The sequence below is a fragment of the Bactrocera neohumeralis genome, chromosome 6, assembly GCF_024586455.1.
Source record: "Bactrocera neohumeralis isolate Rockhampton chromosome 6, APGP_CSIRO_Bneo_wtdbg2-racon-allhic-juicebox.fasta_v2, whole genome shotgun sequence".
Lineage (NCBI taxonomy): Eukaryota > Metazoa > Arthropoda > Insecta > Diptera > Tephritidae > Bactrocera > Bactrocera neohumeralis.
In genome coordinates, this window is record NC_065923.1 from 60453836 (window position 1) to 60471867 (window position 18032).

General features: G+C 39.8%; 2 protein-coding genes across 3 annotated transcripts; one reads left to right on the forward strand and one right to left on the reverse strand.

Moving 5' to 3' along the window:
* Positions 1-10531: 10531 nt before the first annotated feature.
* Positions 10532-13047, reverse strand: LOC126763225 (collagen alpha-1(XIII) chain-like). 2 transcript variants are annotated; one of them, XM_050480536.1, is made up of 3 exons: positions 12690-13047; positions 12530-12574; positions 10532-12456 (listed from the first exon to the last, which is right to left on the reverse strand). In XM_050480536.1, the coding sequence occupies exons 2-3, from the start codon at positions 12555-12557 to the stop codon at positions 11909-11911; spliced, it is 576 nt and encodes a 191-aa protein (XP_050336493.1). In that variant the 5' UTR covers positions 12558-12574; positions 12690-13047; the 3' UTR covers positions 10532-11908. The 2 variants fall into 2 exon arrangements, with proteins under 2 accessions (XP_050336493.1, XP_050336491.1); XM_050480534.1 differs by having other exon boundaries at positions 12530-13046.
* On the forward strand, positions 12969-13594 carry LOC126763238 (scavenger receptor class A member 3-like; the record flags this gene model as incomplete). Its single annotated transcript, XM_050480555.1, has 1 exon — positions 12969-13594. A coding segment is annotated over one exon (321 nt), but the record flags the coding sequence as incomplete, so codon positions are not given.
* Positions 13595-18032: the final 4438 nt, after the last annotated feature.

Below are 18032 nucleotides of genomic sequence, written 5' to 3' on the forward strand. Positions count from 1 at the left end.
AGAATCAACTATGCGTACGTCTAAGAAAACTCCTGATAAAATTTCAGTACGTAGTAGAAACAGAAAGAGACACAATACTTCGAAACGAGACGGTCCTCGAGCGAAAATACATAAAGTGCGGCACCACAGTTAACTTGGGTTGAAAGCATCGCTGGTAAATCAAAACCTTTTTTTCCTGAGCCAAATTACACAGATTGTAGCGGGCTTTTTCCACATCAGCAATTTGAAAAGTTTATTGATGATGAGGTCCTACAGATTTTATGTGATGAATCCAATGCTTACTCGGTTCAAGTAGAAGGTCAAAATCCCAACATTACCATAAATGAGATGATGAATGGTGTTTATTGGTATTATGATTGTCACTGGGTATACATCTCGACCAAAAAAAAAAGAGACTACTGGTGCGAAGATTCAGATATGCTGTGCTCTATGGTTAGCGAAAGCATGCGACGCAATAGGTTCGAAATCATTTTTCGTTATATGCACTTCAAAGATAACAGCTCGGAAGATCGGGGAGACAAAATTTGGAAAATCCGTCCAATTACTGATGCAGTGAAAAAGCAATGCCTCACAAATTTTCATCCTGAACAAGATCTATCTTACGATGAGTCTATGGTAGAGTATTACGGTCGACACGGTTGGATACAAGAAGTGGTGTCTCAATACGCCCCAAGGATACCTTGTAAATTTTGAGATGTACCAAGGCATTAATCCACGTATAGCAGAAGAATATCCAAAAATGTACGAAAAGCCATTGTTTTCCATGCTTGATGATCTAAATGACGAAAAAAGGCAATTACCCAATTGCATATATTTTGATAATTTATTTACTTCAGGAAGGTGCAGATATATACATAACCAAATGGACTGGCAACTCTGTTGTTACTTTAGCTTCAACGAAAAAATCCTGTGTACAAGGTCTGTCGATATTCACGAGAACAACGCCGAAAAATCGACGTCCCCCGGCCATATGCGGTAGCCATGTACAATGCTTCAATGGGAGGTACAGATCGAATGGATTAGAACGTAAATGTTTACAGAATTGCCGCTAGGGCAAAAAATGGTGTTGGTCTATATTTACGTGGCTTATAGACGTTTCAATTCAAAATGCTTGGATTCTGCATCGGAAAAGCGGTTCAGGCATGACCCAAATTGATTTTCGTCGAGCAATTACCAGACACTATTTTGGTAGTCTTGGCGTTAGAAAGCCACCTGGCGGTTTTCGAAGACCGAAAAGTGAAGCTGAATATGCGAACGAAAGATACGATGGCATCGATCACTTTGTGGAGGTAGCTCCTTGTAATAAACGCCGACGTTGCCAAGGTCATAATTGCAATACAGTGTGCATAACGATGTGTGGAAAATGCAATGTGGGCCTGTGTACTAAATGCTTCAAACGCTATCATTTTATAAATATTAACTAATCTTTTTATACTCTTCCTTACTTTATCTCGAAATATTAATGTTCCTTTTTTATTTAAGTGAAATTTAAAATACAAAATAAAAAAGTATGAGGACCAACGTGACGTATACGTCACAGGCTCCTGGCACGCCCCCTGTGAACATTTAGATTTTTTTCTTTTCGGATTTTAATTTAGCAGCTCAAAAAAGTATGTCCTACAAATTTCAATATATTACGTAAATTGTAAGCGTTCTGTCCTTAATGGGTTAATGCTATATACTAAGTCCTGCGATGAATTCTGTTACAAATTTTACAATAAATACAGCGAGAACAACTTCGCAGAAAACAATGAAGCACAATTTAGGTTTGCTCTAAAGAAAATTGGGATTGTTTTACACAAGTGTGGTGGAAACGCTATTGAAACTTGTAAGTTTCTCAAAACACTTAATACTTCTAGAATGTGTCCTTATCGCAATAATTATATTTTTCCACAACATCTACAAAGGGAAGTAAGTTGTCTTCCTCGCGTGTTTTACCCTTCTCTGAGAAAGAGGGAATGGTTAAGCTATACTCTCTTCGGTGGTACCCAGCACACAAGACACAAAATTTACATCAGTGGCTTAAAAGCAATAATTCTCGTTTCATAGCTGCAGATGATTGACCGTCTGGAAGTCAAGATTTGAATCGATTCGACCTATTTTGTGGTCAGAGTTGGAAAACATGGTCTGTCAATTACCCCACAAAAATTTGGCGAGCCTTAAAACATATTTGTTTCGAGTACCGCAGTCAATGCAAATAGAAGCTGCACGGGCTGATATTGGCCAACGTCCGAATTCTTTTAGGGCTTGTGCGATAGCCAAAGTATATCGCTCACTTTATATATATTATTTGTATATGTATACTTGCTGACCTCGCAGGCTTGTCTTGCGTGAAATTATGTGTTTTGAAATGAAAAAAAAGTTGAATGTACTATATTTCGCGTTTAAATCAATTATTTGCGACTTTTCTAAATTTTTTTTATTGTAGCGCAGCTTGATAAACAACATTTTTTTGGTTTCTGTTCCGGTGCGTAAATGTATAGAGAAGATGGGTTTCGAACTTATGAACACGCCACGTATAGCAGGCCGTGTGAAAAACATGGCATTTCCAGATTCATGCCACACACTTCCAGCGACTATCCTTGTGTCCTGTTGATTGTCATTTCAAATGCAATTTTCCCTGGAAACTGAATAGGTTTGAACTGAAATGGCAAATCGTTGGAACACAAAGGAATTCGTAGAATCAAGCATTCTGCCCCTTTTTATTCGATAGGTGCGTCACAAGCAGTCGGGTTCCATAAAACAGTTTCGGCGCATGAAGATTGCGAAACATAATAATGAGAGATCCAACTTTAACACGCGGCATACCAATCCTCTCCAAAGTATATTTAGAAATTGCCGGCTTCGTCTTCATTGTCAAGATGATCGGAATTTGCCCATTTCCAATTCTTAACGAATACGATGTAAAATGTCTTCGGCAATGTAATTTTTGTTCGTATCCCATAATTAACGCGAATTTGAAGGCTGATATGTTGAAATGATCATCGCAAAAAGTGTGCGAACTTCAGTGGTGTGCGAAGTAGCTATCGCATCGTCCATCGTTCGATTCCAGCGATTATCATGTTCCGGCAATTGTAATTGCTGTCATGCTTCTCAAAAAGTTGCACACACCGTACCATTAACAGTATGCAATGACTCAAATGAAATTGAACCGCGTACATTAATCAATAGCAACTGAAAGTAGAAGCAATCGTCATTTTTCGGGTGGTTTGTGTAAATTCATCCTAATGCATTAGTTGAGAACACACCTGAATGTCCAACTACTGGTTGGCCTTGTTTTTTGTGTAAACATTTCTTCGACGATGCATTCTATGTATAATATCAAGGCATTTCCGAATAGAGCAATGTTCTCGCAAACGGATCACTGACGCAAGTCGAGAAAATACTCGTCAATGTCAATTTTGTTGTTGGCGGTGTTTCCGTTGGCTGTACTGTATTCTCTGGGTTGAAATACACTCTTTGGCCTTCTCCAAATGAACAGCGAGATGCACAACAGTCGGAAAAGGTTCATGAATTGCAAAAGTAAATATCCTACAAAGCGCTTCATTGCAGTTCATGTATCGACCCATTTGATAATTTCTGATCTCATCTCGTTCAAGGCCAATAACCGCCATGTTGCTTTCTTTGGTGACGTACTTGCAAACGTATTTGACCGATTTCACCAAACTGCAATACTCAACATTGATTGATATGATGTGCGATTGGGGTGTGCGCAAGGTTCATGAACTATATTGGTTTTCATCACTTCGTATAATACTGGATTTTTCTCTGCATTAGGAATTTCCGCAGAATGACTTAATCAATTTGACCTGGTGTATCCACCATCCACCATCCAAAGAAGAATGTGTGCGTGTGGCAAACTTCTCTTTTGCCACTCAACATAGTACACATGTCATCTAACAGCACCACATACATATTGTATACGTTGCTTCAAGATAAAGTCCATCAAACATCGCAGCTGTTGTTTGAAAAGTCGTGCTGTAATATCGTGATGATCGCTCGCTGATTGACAGCAATCCATAATTCCACACGTATGTCATCGCATCCTGGGACTACTCATTCATATGTCTTGGGCGGCCATACATTGATGGCAAAAAAAACGCCCGCCGATATTAGCGCGATCTCTTCGTGGTCGTGGATAAAGTTTTCACTGAATAATTTTCAATAATTTTTCTTTTGAATAGCTGAAATAAAAAGCAAGCGACCGAAATTGAACGAATCAAATAGTTTACAAATTAAAATATTGAAAACAAAACAAAAAAATTTAAAAAAAATTGTGTGGAAAAAGTTTGTTTTTGGAATTGTCCAATTTTCCGACTTTTCCTGATGAAAAGTATTAGGTTTTTTATTTCTAAACCTTCCCCGATCCACAACGAACAACCTCTGAAAATTTCGTCAAGATTGCTGAAGCCGTTCTCTAGCCTTAACGTTACTAACAAACAAACATTCAAGAAAACTGCTGTTTTTAGGGGTTTTCCGGCAGTTATTCGAATTTTTCTTGCCGTAAAAACCATCTCTGAACTTCAACGAATTTGAATTATGCGTTTAGCAAGGTTACGTAATTCGCTTGTTTAACTAAAAATGTATTAACTGAACTAATCGTGCCAAATACACTCAAAAAAATAAAATAGTAATAAATAGGTTAGGGGGTGGAAAATGCCTACCGCATCATCGGCGCTATCGTCACAGCAGCGGTTAGGGCACAATAAACCTAAGGTCGCGGTGCATTCCTCACTTATTAATCTTAATCTTATGTGCCACTTGCAGATCACTAAAAACCTCCCCTCTAAGGAACCGTCGCCCAACCTGGGACCGCATTTGCATTACTTCAGGGTGGCGTTCCATATATTCCACATATTGAGAGATTTACATCTGCACACCTACGTCCAGGTCCCGCTTTTTGATGCGTAGCAAGTGTGCTGCGTATATCTGGATAATCCCCCAGTTTGCTTCGCTCTCCAACATGACGCTGATTAAATTGTCTGCGTTTATTGGGCCAACCAGGTCTTCTACGGTGGTGCGTTTCACATTCAAAGAACGTGTGTTCAGCGTCGTCTTCTGTCGCGTCGTTGTATAGGCATGACGGCTCTTCGAATTTTCCCATTCTGTAGAGGTACTTTTTGAAGTAACCGTGGCCGGATAATAGCTGGGTTGTGTAAAAATCTATTTCTCCGAATTTACGACTTGTCCATAAGTCTAGATCTTTTATTAGCCTGACTGTCCATCTGCCGCGACTTTCATTCTCCCATCTTCGTTGCCATGTTGTTATTGTTTCTTTTCTTATTTGTTGTATTGCGCTCTTGTTATTGCCGGATGATTTATTTAGCTCCCACAGCTTTTCCCTTTCATATGCTAGAAGGTCAATTGGGACATTTCCGCTTATAACCAATATTGCCTCGCCGGACACTGTTCGGTAAGTCTGATGCAACTCTGAGGGCTGCTGATGCACTCTGGCCACTATCTCTACGCCCGTTTTCTTTTTAAGCGCATCTGCCCAGATTTCGGCTCCGTATAATAAGACGCTGGTTGTCGTTGACATTAGGAGCTTTCTTTTTTCTTGGCTGAGGCCTCCTATATTGGCCATTAATCGGCTCAGTTGAGAGGTGATCTTCCTTACCTTTCCTGCGGCGTGCTGGATTTGTACCCAGAAGGTTAGTCTGGAGTCCAGTCTGATGCCTAGGTAGTTTACTGCTTTTTGTGTCCTAATAATATCCGTAGTCGTGTGCATGCTTATCTCGAGGGGTATGTGCTTGTTTATTATCAGTAGTAGCTATTTTTTCTCCGTTGCGAGCTGGAGGCTGTGTGAGTCGAACCATGCTTGCGTCTGTATTATGATCTGGTTTAGCTTTCTTCGCGCTTCTTCTGTATTCCTTGCTGTGCTTACTGCCGCAATGTCGTGGGTGTAGCCAATTAAATACGATTTATCTGGCATTTCTAGTTTTAGTATTTCGTCAAAACTAATTTTCCACAGGTTTGGGCCTAGAATGGAATCCTGTGCTGCTCCTGACGTGACTACTATCTGTCGTGATCCCTCTTTAGTTTGGTACAGCAGTTTCCTATTACTAAGGTAGCTCCGCACCACAGCCCTGAGGTAGACGGGTATCTTGAAGCTTTTCTCGAGGGCGTTGATAATATCTATCCATCTAGCGCTGTTGAAATCATTTCGGACATCTACAGTCGCCAGCAACACTATCCTTTAGTATTTGTGCCATCTACTCTGTACAGCTTCTACGCTTTCTATGACGCATTTTACAGCTAATATAGTTGATCTGCCGCATCTAAATCCATGTTCTCTAGGGTACAGTCCTCCAGCTTCGTTAATAGCCCTTTCAAGTCTGGGTTTAAGTAGGCTTTCGTACAGCTTTCCCGCTGTGTCAAGCATGCATAATTGACGGTATGCTGATGGCGAATTGGGGTCTCCTTTTCCCTTACTGATTAGCACTAGCCGTTGCTTTTCCAGGGTTCAGGGAATATTAGGGCTTCAAGGCAGGCGTTGTACACATTCAGTAGTACTCCTGGGCGCTCTGCAGCAATTATTTTGAGGACTTCTACTGGGATCCCGTCCGGGCCGGGAGATTTGTTGGTCTTGAGCTTGCCAGTGGCTACTTGCAGTTCTTTGAGGGTAAACTAGGGGATTTGCGCAGATCTTAGAGTGTGTTCTGGATCACTGGCCCTTATTTCGTGTGTGGGTAATATTGCGTTCACGATGTATTCTTTTTTTAAGCGATTACGTCAGGTGGATTTGCTCGAGCGCCGAGTTTCTTCATCACTCTATTATACCCGAGCCCCAGGGGTTTCTATTTATATCCTCCCGTAGTTCCTCCCATTTCTTTTTTTTTTTGCTGTCGATGGCGTGCTTCAGCTCCTTTTTTGCTGCTTTGTATTGCTCAGCTTCTTGGGATGCGACTCCTCTGCATCTGGATCTCGTGTAGGATCTGCGAAGGCGGAGGCATGTGCGTCTGAGTTGGGCGATATTTTCTGTCCACCAGTAAACTACTGCTTTATGTTTGCTGTGGGAAGTTTTTGACATTGATTTTTGACAGACTTTTGTTATATTAAGCATTGTGTGCTCGACTATTTTTCTTGCTATAAAGGAGGAGTGGCTAGATGGGTTCTAGTCGTCTATTGCGGAGATTAATTTCGATGTGTTTAGTTTTAAAATATTCCAGTTTCGTGTTTCAATATTTTTTCTGTGCTGGTAAGCGTTTCTTCCGATGTCAATCATGAGAGATATGTAGTGATGATCGCTGCCAGTGTAATCCTCCAGAACTTTCCAATTATTTATTGAGCCTGCCATGCGTTCTGTTGATAAGGTAATGTCTGGTGTGGTTTCCTCGCATCCCGGTCTTCTAAACGTGTTTGCATTTCCCGTATTGAGCACTATTAGACCTAGCCGCGCAACCATTTCTAGAATTCGCTTTCCTCTCGAGTCCGTGTTTGGCATACCCCACTCTACGGCTCTGGAATTTAAGTCTCCGGGGATAAATGGAATTCCTGTATACTATCGCTGGACATCAAGTAGCAGCTAATTACTGTAAAAAGGTCGCATTTGGCCCAGACGAAACCGTTGCCGTTCTCATTGCTTACAGTGGTGGCGTTACTCCCTGGTAGTAACCATATAGCGGCGGTTGAGCTGCTTCTTCTAGCCAGGCACCTCTCTCTTTCTTTTTGTATTGCTTACTTTTGATGATTATCTCGTAGTCGTTCTCCTATCTCCGTTCATCTATGCATGTTGGCTTGTAGAATCTTCATTTGCTTCAGTAGTTCCTATATACCGTACATTTTGAGGAGCACAGGATATGGTCGGCTTTTCGTGTTTAGCCTTTACGCAAAGGCAGCATGAAGGAGGATTTGTGCACTCTTTCAATTTGTGACCTGGTTGGCCGCATTTTATGCAATCACCTTGTCCTCTTCTATCGGGCCCTTTGCAGTTCCAGATTAAGTGCCCTGGTCCAAAGCAGCGGAAGCATCTTTTCGGGGTTTCTTTCAGCCTCAGCCTGCAGTTAACCCAGCCAATTTTTTTGCGTGCCTGTCGCATCAGTGTATCAGCTCTATCCTGGTCCAGCGTTATATGTATATGCCCTTACCTACTCTCTTGTGTTAGGAGCTGTTATATTAATCGGCAAGTCTTCAGAGGGGTCCTGCAGTGCTTATTTGACTGTCCCTGCTGCTTTTTTTTTTTGTTGTGAGCAAGTCGAGATCTCTGATCTCTATGGTAGTCTTAGTTTTAAGGTCGGCCACAGTTGCAGTTTCTTTAAGGGTGGTCTTAAGTGCCGCACAGAAGCTGGCCTTTGTAGACAGTCCCTTCTCCAGTTCTAATAATAGGGCCCCGGCTCTTGTTTTGCGGATCCCTTTAATCCTCACCTCTGCTTCCGTAAGATCTACCTTGCTACGGATATTCTTCAGGATTTCGGTCTGCTGGTTTTATTATCCCGGCCTCTGTTTGTTCCTGACTTGTTGCCTATCTTTTGCGTTTTTAGGCGCTTTCTCCACCGTTCCTTCGATTGCGTGGGTCTTCCTGGCTTTTTTAGGCAAAACTTTTTTCCACTGGCCGTCGTGTTCGTGTCGTGATCGCACTGTTTCTCGCGGCTCCACAGGGCTTGTCGCACGCCGCTTCGAGGTTGTTGACTCGGGTGTGGTGGCTTAGATGTGCTCGCTGTTTTTAGTTTTCTGTAGTGAGCCAGTTTCTGCGGTAGCTCTTTATGACGAAGAGTTCCATGCTGACGTTCTTTTGTTTTGCTATCGCCAACTTCATTTGTTGCACTATACCCTTGCACTTTTCTAGGAATTCCTCTTCGGCTCGTCTCATTTGGGTGATGTACTATTGTTTCGGCGAGCTCTGAGTTCCTTCTTTAGTGGCAGCTGAGGTGCTCTTCCCTTCTCCTTGTTTTGCCGGTACTGCTTGTGTGGCCGGAGTTTCCCTTGAGGCTGTCTTTTCTCCAATTTTGTCCAGCTGTATTGAAGTGGCGATGAGTATGGGGGATCTAAGCGGAAGACTGTCCCGTATTCCTCTTCTTCACCATCATTGTTTTGTTGTTTTTTCTATTGGGTTTTTGTTGTTGTTGCGGCTTATTCATTTTTTTTTCTAGTGGATCTCCTCTTCAAGCCGCTATCTCCGCACGTTGTAACAGTTGCCCTTTATGAACCCCGTGGTTATCTATGCAAGCAGGGAGGCCACGCGAGGGTTGACACAAGTCCATATGGGAGCTTAGATTTAGAGCCAGGTTCGGGCACGAATCAGGAGCTCGCCTCAACTGAACCTGTACGGCCAAAGAAATTATGGCGACGTGCAATGAACGTACTTGAAGACCTGCCATGGTTTTAACGAGACTTAAGTGAGGAGCAGTATTAGCCTGTCTGCCATTTCGGTAAAATGTCACTCCTATCTACTGAGGTGACAGAAAACTGCCCCTCAGGCCTTTGTCAATCTGGTCAGTATCGGTTTCCCAGTACACCATAATCAGAATTTTACTGGCATCAATTGTGATGGGCTCTTGCCCTGGGTTTTTTTTATCGTCTTCTGTTCCCTCGTCGGTTTGTTGTATCCCTCTCTCGGATAAGTTCTCCCTCGGTGCAACCCCAGTGGAGGTTGTGGATGCTTATTTAAAGGCGGCATCTTCTCGCCTCTTCGCGGAAGGTTGATTGGGCGCGTGATGCGTTTTGGGCCAAGCCCTATAATTACTATTCGCAGCTAACCTACTTAGCGTAGGCCGTCCACTATGACCATGGTAGTAGCCTGAGCTCAGCCTTACCCTATAATTGGTCAGTTATCGAGCGGGATGAAAAATTATTAATTTACTAAAATGGATATCAAAAATAGGGGTTGGTGATAAAAAGAAAACATTAGGGTTGTATGAATTTTTTAATGTCACATTATAGAAAAATAAAAACAAAAAATTTCGTCCAAAAATTAAAAAAAAATGTTTAAGGGTGATCAACTCTTATCGCTTAGGGGTATGGAAAATAGATAGTAGCCGATTCGCAGACCTACTGAATATGCATATAAAATTTGGTAAAAATCAGTAAAGCCAATTCGGGGGAGTAGGGTAACTAACATTGTGACATGGAAATTTTATATATTAAATATTATAAAATATAAGTAATTTTTCGAAAAAAAATTAATAATTGTTTCATTTTTATAACGGCTTTAGTGTTGAGTTGTTTAGTCGAAGAGACTGTCGTCGTGCAATATAAGTTATGGTATAACTAAGTAATATATTAGATAAGAAACGGCCCTCTTTTATGAAACATTTTTTACTTATACAACTACAATGAATAAACAAGTAGAATTTATTGAATACTGAGAAAACTGTAAATCGAATAAAATTGCACAATACTTTAAAGCAAACCCAATGGGAACAGAAGAAACCACTCGCTCCAATATTAACACAGCTGGAATGATCCAAACTTGAGGTTGTAAGAAGATGTAGACATTTTATGGTTAAAAAAGTTTTATTTCAATAAATTTTTTTTTTGATAATTTAACATTAAATATACTTATATATTTAGACAATAAAATACTTACATAATTCAGTGTTAAATTTACATCCCTAATCGAGCTCCACAAAACGAAAAAATTAAGTTTTAACCTCAGAAATGTTGTGTCAGAGAAGATCCACAACGTGTCAGCAATAAACTCAATCGCCGTAGTGCTTAACCGCAGCGATAAAAGCTTTATCTTATGTACTATTCTTGCATGATCTCGGTATTTAAGTAGTCACTGAATGAACAACACAAAGCTTGCACAACACTCCAAACCATACTTCGTAAATGTCTGCATTAAGCCAAGAAAGAAAAAAAGCTAAAACATTTTGTAGTACGAGAAAATGTACTAATAGCCTTAGCCACTGCTGAGTTGTAGAGCACCTGTCCTCTTCATTGTCGTTCGTATGTGTCGTTACGTCAAAGAGTGGTGACTATCTTTTACCTTCTGGGCGACTTCTACATCATTGTCCGATCTTATTCCGGTTACGGCAGCAACCATTTCAAGTACAGCTTTTCTGCTTTTATGTTGAGCAAGTCATTTAGCTCACCAATTATTGCCTACTATGTGCTATTCGAGACGGTCTGTTGGTCTTCCAACTATTCACTAGTTGGAATGCTTTCCAATTATACTAGAGCAATTTTCATAATTTCTTTTTGAATATAGACCAAAGAGCAGCCATATAAAAATGGTTGGTGTGTTTACAACAAACCGTGCGGTGAGCTAACTCACTGCAAAATGAATAAACGACCGTTCATGACTCCTGTAGTAATCAACACAGACGCTTATGTACATATGAGGTTTACTAGCCATTGAGCTACGCTGAGCCTAATTATTTTAATTAAATGAAGTAATTTATGCAAATTGTGAGGTCGGGAAAAATGCTCTAATAATCCCACACTTCATTTATTTTATAACAAAATTAACTTTTATAACACGCTAAGAGTACTAAGATGAACTTTGCAAGACATATCAGAAAAATTAGACCTAATCATCACATTATATCTAATGAGAACTCTGAAGAACCTCTACGATTATTTTTAATCTATCAGTCCTGTCGATTAGGTCTCATGTACGTTTCTTAAAATCTTAGATCGGACTCTCCAGTGTAAAGAACTCATAGTAGACTCCTTTCTTGATACCGAAAAAACCCACCACAATATTTCTGATGAATAGGAGTGTAAAGCACTTTAATCGCTATAAAGATGTTCCCAAGAAAACCTTGATTTAAGCTACTGTGAGCTTTCCTGATTAGTCACCCTCGAGTGGGTAGAACACGTAGAGAAGGTATTGATACTTCAGAAAGAGAAAGCGGTTTTGAAACTATTGAAATCTCAAGCTCGTTGTAATACTTTTCTCAAAATAATTTATTCATATCATTTTAATGTACTTGACTATCATTGTTTTCATTTCATTTAAAAATGGTCACTTTCGTTTTCTCTCATCAAAATACTCTTCATCTTCATCATCATCAATATCCTCGTCCTCTTCTCCGACGTGTATATCATAATCCGGCAAAGCTGCATGTAGATCCCCCGTACGTGTATCCAACGAACGACCAGCGGCTGCTGCAGCAGGTCCGGTTGGTCCTGTGGGTCCCGTTGGACCAGTTGGTCCGGCAGGTCCTCGTTCGCCAGGGAAACCACGTCTGCCGCGACGACCAGGCGGTCCAATCGGACCGGGAATACCTGGTCTACCGGGCAAGCCTCGTTGTCCAGTAGGTCCCGGCGGTCCTGCCGGTCCAGGTAAGCCTTCGTCTCCCTTGTCACCACGATTACCTTGCAATCCCGTCTGCCCTGGTGGTCCGATTGGACCCGGCGGTCCAGGTGCACAAACGCACTGAGGTTGAGAGTACACTATGGGCTGTTGACGGCCACCAAGAAGAGCACGTTGCTCATTAAGGTTGTCTGCTGAACTTAAGCGTCGCTTACCCATGGTAGTGGGTAAGGCGATCGCAACCAGAAGAATTAAGGCTAAAGAGCAAAGAGTAAATTTAAAGAATCAAGTTATGTATATCAAAGAAACTCCTAGTTAAATTTGGTTTACCGCTGAGTGCACAAGTTGTGATATGCATTGTTGTCCAAAATTAAACTGAGTTAAAGTGTGCCATCCGCAAGTTTATATAGAAGTGTTAAAATTAGAGCGAAATGAAAATTATGTTAAGTTATGCAATTTCTATTAGTAGATAAGCTAATAAAGCACTCACATTTGCATATTTCCAATTTGTCATAACGGAATTTTTACGAGCCATAGACCGTTAGTTCACCCAATTGATTGATTGATATGTAGTATATTAACATTTCAAGTCTATGGAGCAGTAAACCCATAAAATACGAATATAAATCTGCGAAATTGCCGAATATATAAAATAGGCATTCACGCGCAATTACGGCGTCAAACGCTAATTTGCCATGAAACTGTTAATACTGTTCGTCTGTTTTGGTAAAATATACAATTGACTTCAATAAAATAGCGTTAATTTGTTCATTCATTATCTTTCGTAGGATTCATCGCTTTGGCTGCTGCCAATTTCGTTACACAAGTCGGTCCACCAGGCCCGCCAGGTCCGCCGGGCTTACCCGGTCCCACAGGACCAAAAGGTGAAAAGGGTGAGCGTGGTTCAGAAGGACGTTCTGGTTTGGTCGGTCCGCCAGGATCACCTGGTCGACGTGGTCACACAGGCAGCCCGGGTCCAGTAGGACCACCAGGTGCACCAGGTTTACGTGGGCCGCGCGGTTATGTTGGTGAGCGTGGTCCTGAGGGCCCAACCGGACCGACAGGACCCACAGGTCCAACTGGAACATAAATAATTAAATTATTTTTGGTATCTTATTGGACTTAGAAGTAACATGGTGCTTATAAAATAAACTGTATGAAAATAAATGAAAATATCTTCGGAAATGATAGTTTTTTCGATTGCTATTCCGAAATTTTATTGCAGTAATGGAACTTAAAAATTATATTTAGGTTTGGTCATTTTACGCAATTTTAAATTGTCTTGTCAAGCGAAGTTTGCTTAAAAGCTCTAAGCTCTACATTATATAAATAGTGAACAAAAAAAAAACTGGGACCACCGATTGTGTGGAGTATATTTTAATAAACAATATCTCTGCAATATCTTTATAAAAAGTCATCTTAAAATAATAATAATTTAATTAAAATAATTTTAATATTCTGTAGGTTATCCTTTGGCATTAATAATAATCTGAACATTCCTATTCATGGAATTTAGCAATATTCTAGTTACTTCTTCAGGAATATTTAACCAGATGTATTGAATATCTGTAATAAATTATGTTCTATTATTTATATGAATTTTTATTAGTTCAGCTTCTTCATTATATGGGCCCATAAATGTTCCATTGGATTTATATCCGAACATTGTGATGGGTGTCGTAACACTTTTTTGACATTACATAAAATAGCCACTCCTTGCTTATCGTTGTTGAGTGCTTAGGAACGTTACCATGCAACAGATAAAAACTACGTGGTAGATCCAATATCGCTAAAGTTTCGGGCAAGTTTTGTTTTAAAATATCTAAATACCGATATTTAGTCAATATTTCTTTCAACATCAATGATCGCGGGCCGTTGATTTTATAATGAGGTATACAGGTAGTTTTTCATTTACTTATCTCAATTTATTGGTTGGTATAGCTCCCCAAAAGGGAGGTCTCTCATCCGAGGCTGTTGGACATTTTTCATTGGGGGCGTTTTTTACGTGGCGGGTCCCAAACCCAGCGCACAATCCTGTATAGGGATGTTTCGCCTTCACACTTTAGCTTGCATTCAAACGGATGTTCTTAGGCTACTCAGAGGATACTTGGTCAAAGACCGCAAGTCGTGAGCTGCTTGAGCCATATGTAAAAGAATCGTTTCTGGCCACTCCCAAGTGAATGGCGATCAGAGAACTTTCCTCCCTTGCGTGAACTTCTACACATGACTTCATCCTCCTAGCTCCTCAAAATCTCGATTTGAAAACCCATCGTCTACATCGTGGTGTAATTCTGAACGACTATATGTGGTGTCAATCTCAAAATCTGAACATATGCAGGTACTTAAGTCTCGTCTTAATTTAGTTGGATTGGATATGGATTTTGTTCATTTAGATAATCCGCAATTCCTTAGATTAACCAGCGAAAAGAAAAGTTTCAAGGCAAAAAATATCGACACTATCCGAAAGTATGTTTTTAAACTAGTAGCATAACTGTTGCTTAAAATATTGAAACCGATCAACAAATTACTATTTCGGTGTTTCAAGCCAGGTCATATTGACCGAAAAATATTCATTTACGGGGCCGTTCGAATTCTTTCTTATTCTGTAAATTGTGGATCTTTCTTATTCAATAAAACTGTTGTAACTCCACAATTTTTGTTTTCTTTTTTTCCCTTCGGCATTTAATTTGTACGATTGACTACTCTTCAATGTTTTGCAAATCGAAGACCTCTATGTAAACATAAAGTAGTTTTTTAACGCTTGAAACATTTTAGCAACAAGGTTTAATCGGTGACATTACATCTTTGCTTCAAGGGTTACTTAAGGTCAAATAACACCAACCAAGAGATCAATGAATTTAATCGTTTTTATATGATAGTGTTCTCGTTTGATTACCGCTGATGCTGTTGTCGAGTGAAACAGGTGAAAGACATTGTTAACGCTCGTAAATTGAGGATTTGCTCCAATTAATTTGTACGAAGTTGTAGTTTCTTTTACGACGGCGATGATAAGCGCAAGTCCACGCTCATAAAACGAGTGGACTCTATACTCGTACACTCGCAGCGAACTGGCCAGACGATTGTCATATGATCAGTTTGCTTATGGCAATTTGATTGCCTTCTCGATTTCCGCTCTTCTGCGTCATTAATACGCCGCTCTTGTAGTTGTAATAAAAAGTGGGTACTTAAAGGTCTTTTGTGTAATAAAATTAGACGAGGTGACTTTTAACGAGGCACTAAAAAGGTAGCTAGATTTATAGAGCGTGAGTGTATGTGTGTTTATGCGCAAAGTGTTGGCTTGACCAGATCATCAAATCTAGTTGATGGCTTTAAGATACTTGGTGTTTATATACAAATACACTTGATGTTTTGTATGTATGCATGTAAATTGTGTGGTGTGGTTGTACTGCTTATTAAGACATCAATTTCTTCCTGTCATATGTATATATGTGTATATAGTATATATATATAGTTACATATATACACACATACATGCTTGGAGAGCATATTTTTCCAGCTATAAAAAAAGTGCCGTGTGACTGTTGCTAAAGTGTGGCAACATAATTTGCGATATTGAAACTCGAATTACCGTTATTGAGGATTCGCCTAGATGGAGGCTGGAAGTGAGCTGATAAAGCGAAAAGAAACGCGAGTCATAAAAAACATTGCACCACATTGCAGAGGAATTATTTCAAGAATGTTGAACTCTCATATAAATTTCTCTGTACATAAATTAACTTAGATACAATTTAAAGCAAACGATTAATTTTAATTTATTTTTGATGACTCATTATCTGAGAAAATCTAATTTAAATTGACCAATTAAAGTTATACAAAAAAATCTTTGAAATCTGATACTTTTTGATCTGGAAAATTATTTTTTAATTATCCAATATTTCAAATTAAATAGCAGTTAATTGTAAATAAACAAGAAAATTCGTTAACTTCGGTTGCACCGAAGCTAGTACAAATACAAAAAGTTCCTTAAACGTCTTGATTTTGATCGGTTAGTATATATGACAGATATTTGCTATAGTGATTGATTTTGAGCAATTTCTTCGGAAATTGCGTCGTGAATTGCGTCATGAAGATATCTCGCCAAATATAAAATGTTAAATAGTGATTTGGCGGTTCAGAGTAGAGATTCCTTATAAGAAAATGTTCTAGTTCGCTCTAAAATCGGCGGTTCGTTTCCAAGTCTATATCTATGATTTCTGGAAAAGGTAGTAAACCAACTTGAGTGCGCTGATATTTGTGTTCATATGAATGGGTACGACGGTAAATTTTTTGTAATCGACATGTAACCATCCCATCTGACGTTATTTAAGTTAACGGATATGCAGTTCTACATGGGTAACTCAAGTCGATATATGATATTACTGAACTAACTAATGAATTCTAACTGGTTTCGCATATTACTATAATTCTGCTGTTTACAGGGTCCGACACTCGAAGTGTAACCAACTTCAGACCATTCGCGCAGCTGTCGCACTGCAATCAGCTGTTTATAAATTTGCTGAATTACAGTTCGGAGTATTGTTCACAAGTATACAAAAGCGTTTTGCCTAAAGTGAACGCAAGAAAAAGTGATCAGCGATGGAATTCAAACGTAATAGAGTGATTGCTTTATATTTAGCTGGAAAATCATAGCCACCAATTGTTCGTGAGCTCAAACACCTTAATGTGAATAAAGTTTTTGTTTATCGTACCATCACTCGTTACAATAATACTGGTAGCATCGCAACGTCACGTGAGATGGTTCGGAAAGTGAAGAAGCGACTTGAGCGAAATCCACGACAAAGTGCCAATCAAATGGCTAAAGAACTGAAAACATATACGACCGCAGCATCCGACGCATATTGAAAAATGACCTCAAGGTCAAGCCTTACAAGTTCCAAAAGGCCCATGATCTCACACCGAAGCTGCAACAAGTAAGACTTGAGAGAGCGAAGCAGTTGCTTCGCTTGGCCGAAAGCGGTCAAATTCCGAACATTGTGTTTTCTGACGAAAAAGTTTTTCCAATTGAGCAATTCGTAAACTCTCAAAACGATAGGGTTTACTTGACCGACCGTTCATATGAGAATCTAAGTCATCGGTTGGCCACCAGGAGGCAGCACCCGCCACAAATAATGGTTTGGGCCGCTGTCACCGCAGATGGGCGCTCTCCATTTTTTTCATCGAGCCTGGCGTCAAAGTAAATGCGACATATTAACCCTCATCGAGACCCTCGGGTCTGGCCAGGCATATTTTTTTTTAAATGTTATTTAAATATATTTAGAGTGTAGCAAACGACTTGCGCTTCCAGGTAGCTTCCTAGAATTTTATTGTCTATAGAATTCAAAAAAAAAAAAAATTCAAGGATATCGTATCGAAAAGGACGAAAAAAGGATATTATAATATTACACCTTAGTGCACCAATGGTGCTTGGCTAGACCCCATATATTTTGTATGAAAATATATGAACTTTGGTATGTTTCTATCACTTCGCACGGTTGATTTATCTGTTTTCATGTTCGTTACATGTCCAAATTGGTTTGTATGTTTATCTAGGTCAAATACTTTAGCCGCTAGAGCGTTTGAAAGGTTAAGAAAAATGTAATTTTTCTCAAAATGTTACATTTTTTGTGAACGCTATTGCCACGCTAAGCGTCGGCAGTCAATTTGATTTCAACCAAATCGAGAGGTAAGAAATTTCAAAAATGTATCTATAATGTACATACATACATATATGAGCGTAAATACAACACGTATTTCCATACAAATGTATGTAAACACCACTTGGCCTAGCCAAGCACCATTGGTCTCGACCAGGGTTAATAATTTTCCACACCGA

What these genes read in the sequence shown, in the direction of transcription:
- LOC126763225 (XM_050480536.1), bottom strand. Translation starts at nt 12,557, where the DNA reads ATGCATATCACAACTTGTGCACTCAGCG. An exon ending in CACAACTTGTGCACTCAGCG is followed by an intron (nt 12,457 to 12,529) that starts GTAAACCAAATT and finishes TTTGCTCTTTAG; the next exon opens with CCTTAATTCTTCTGGTTGCG.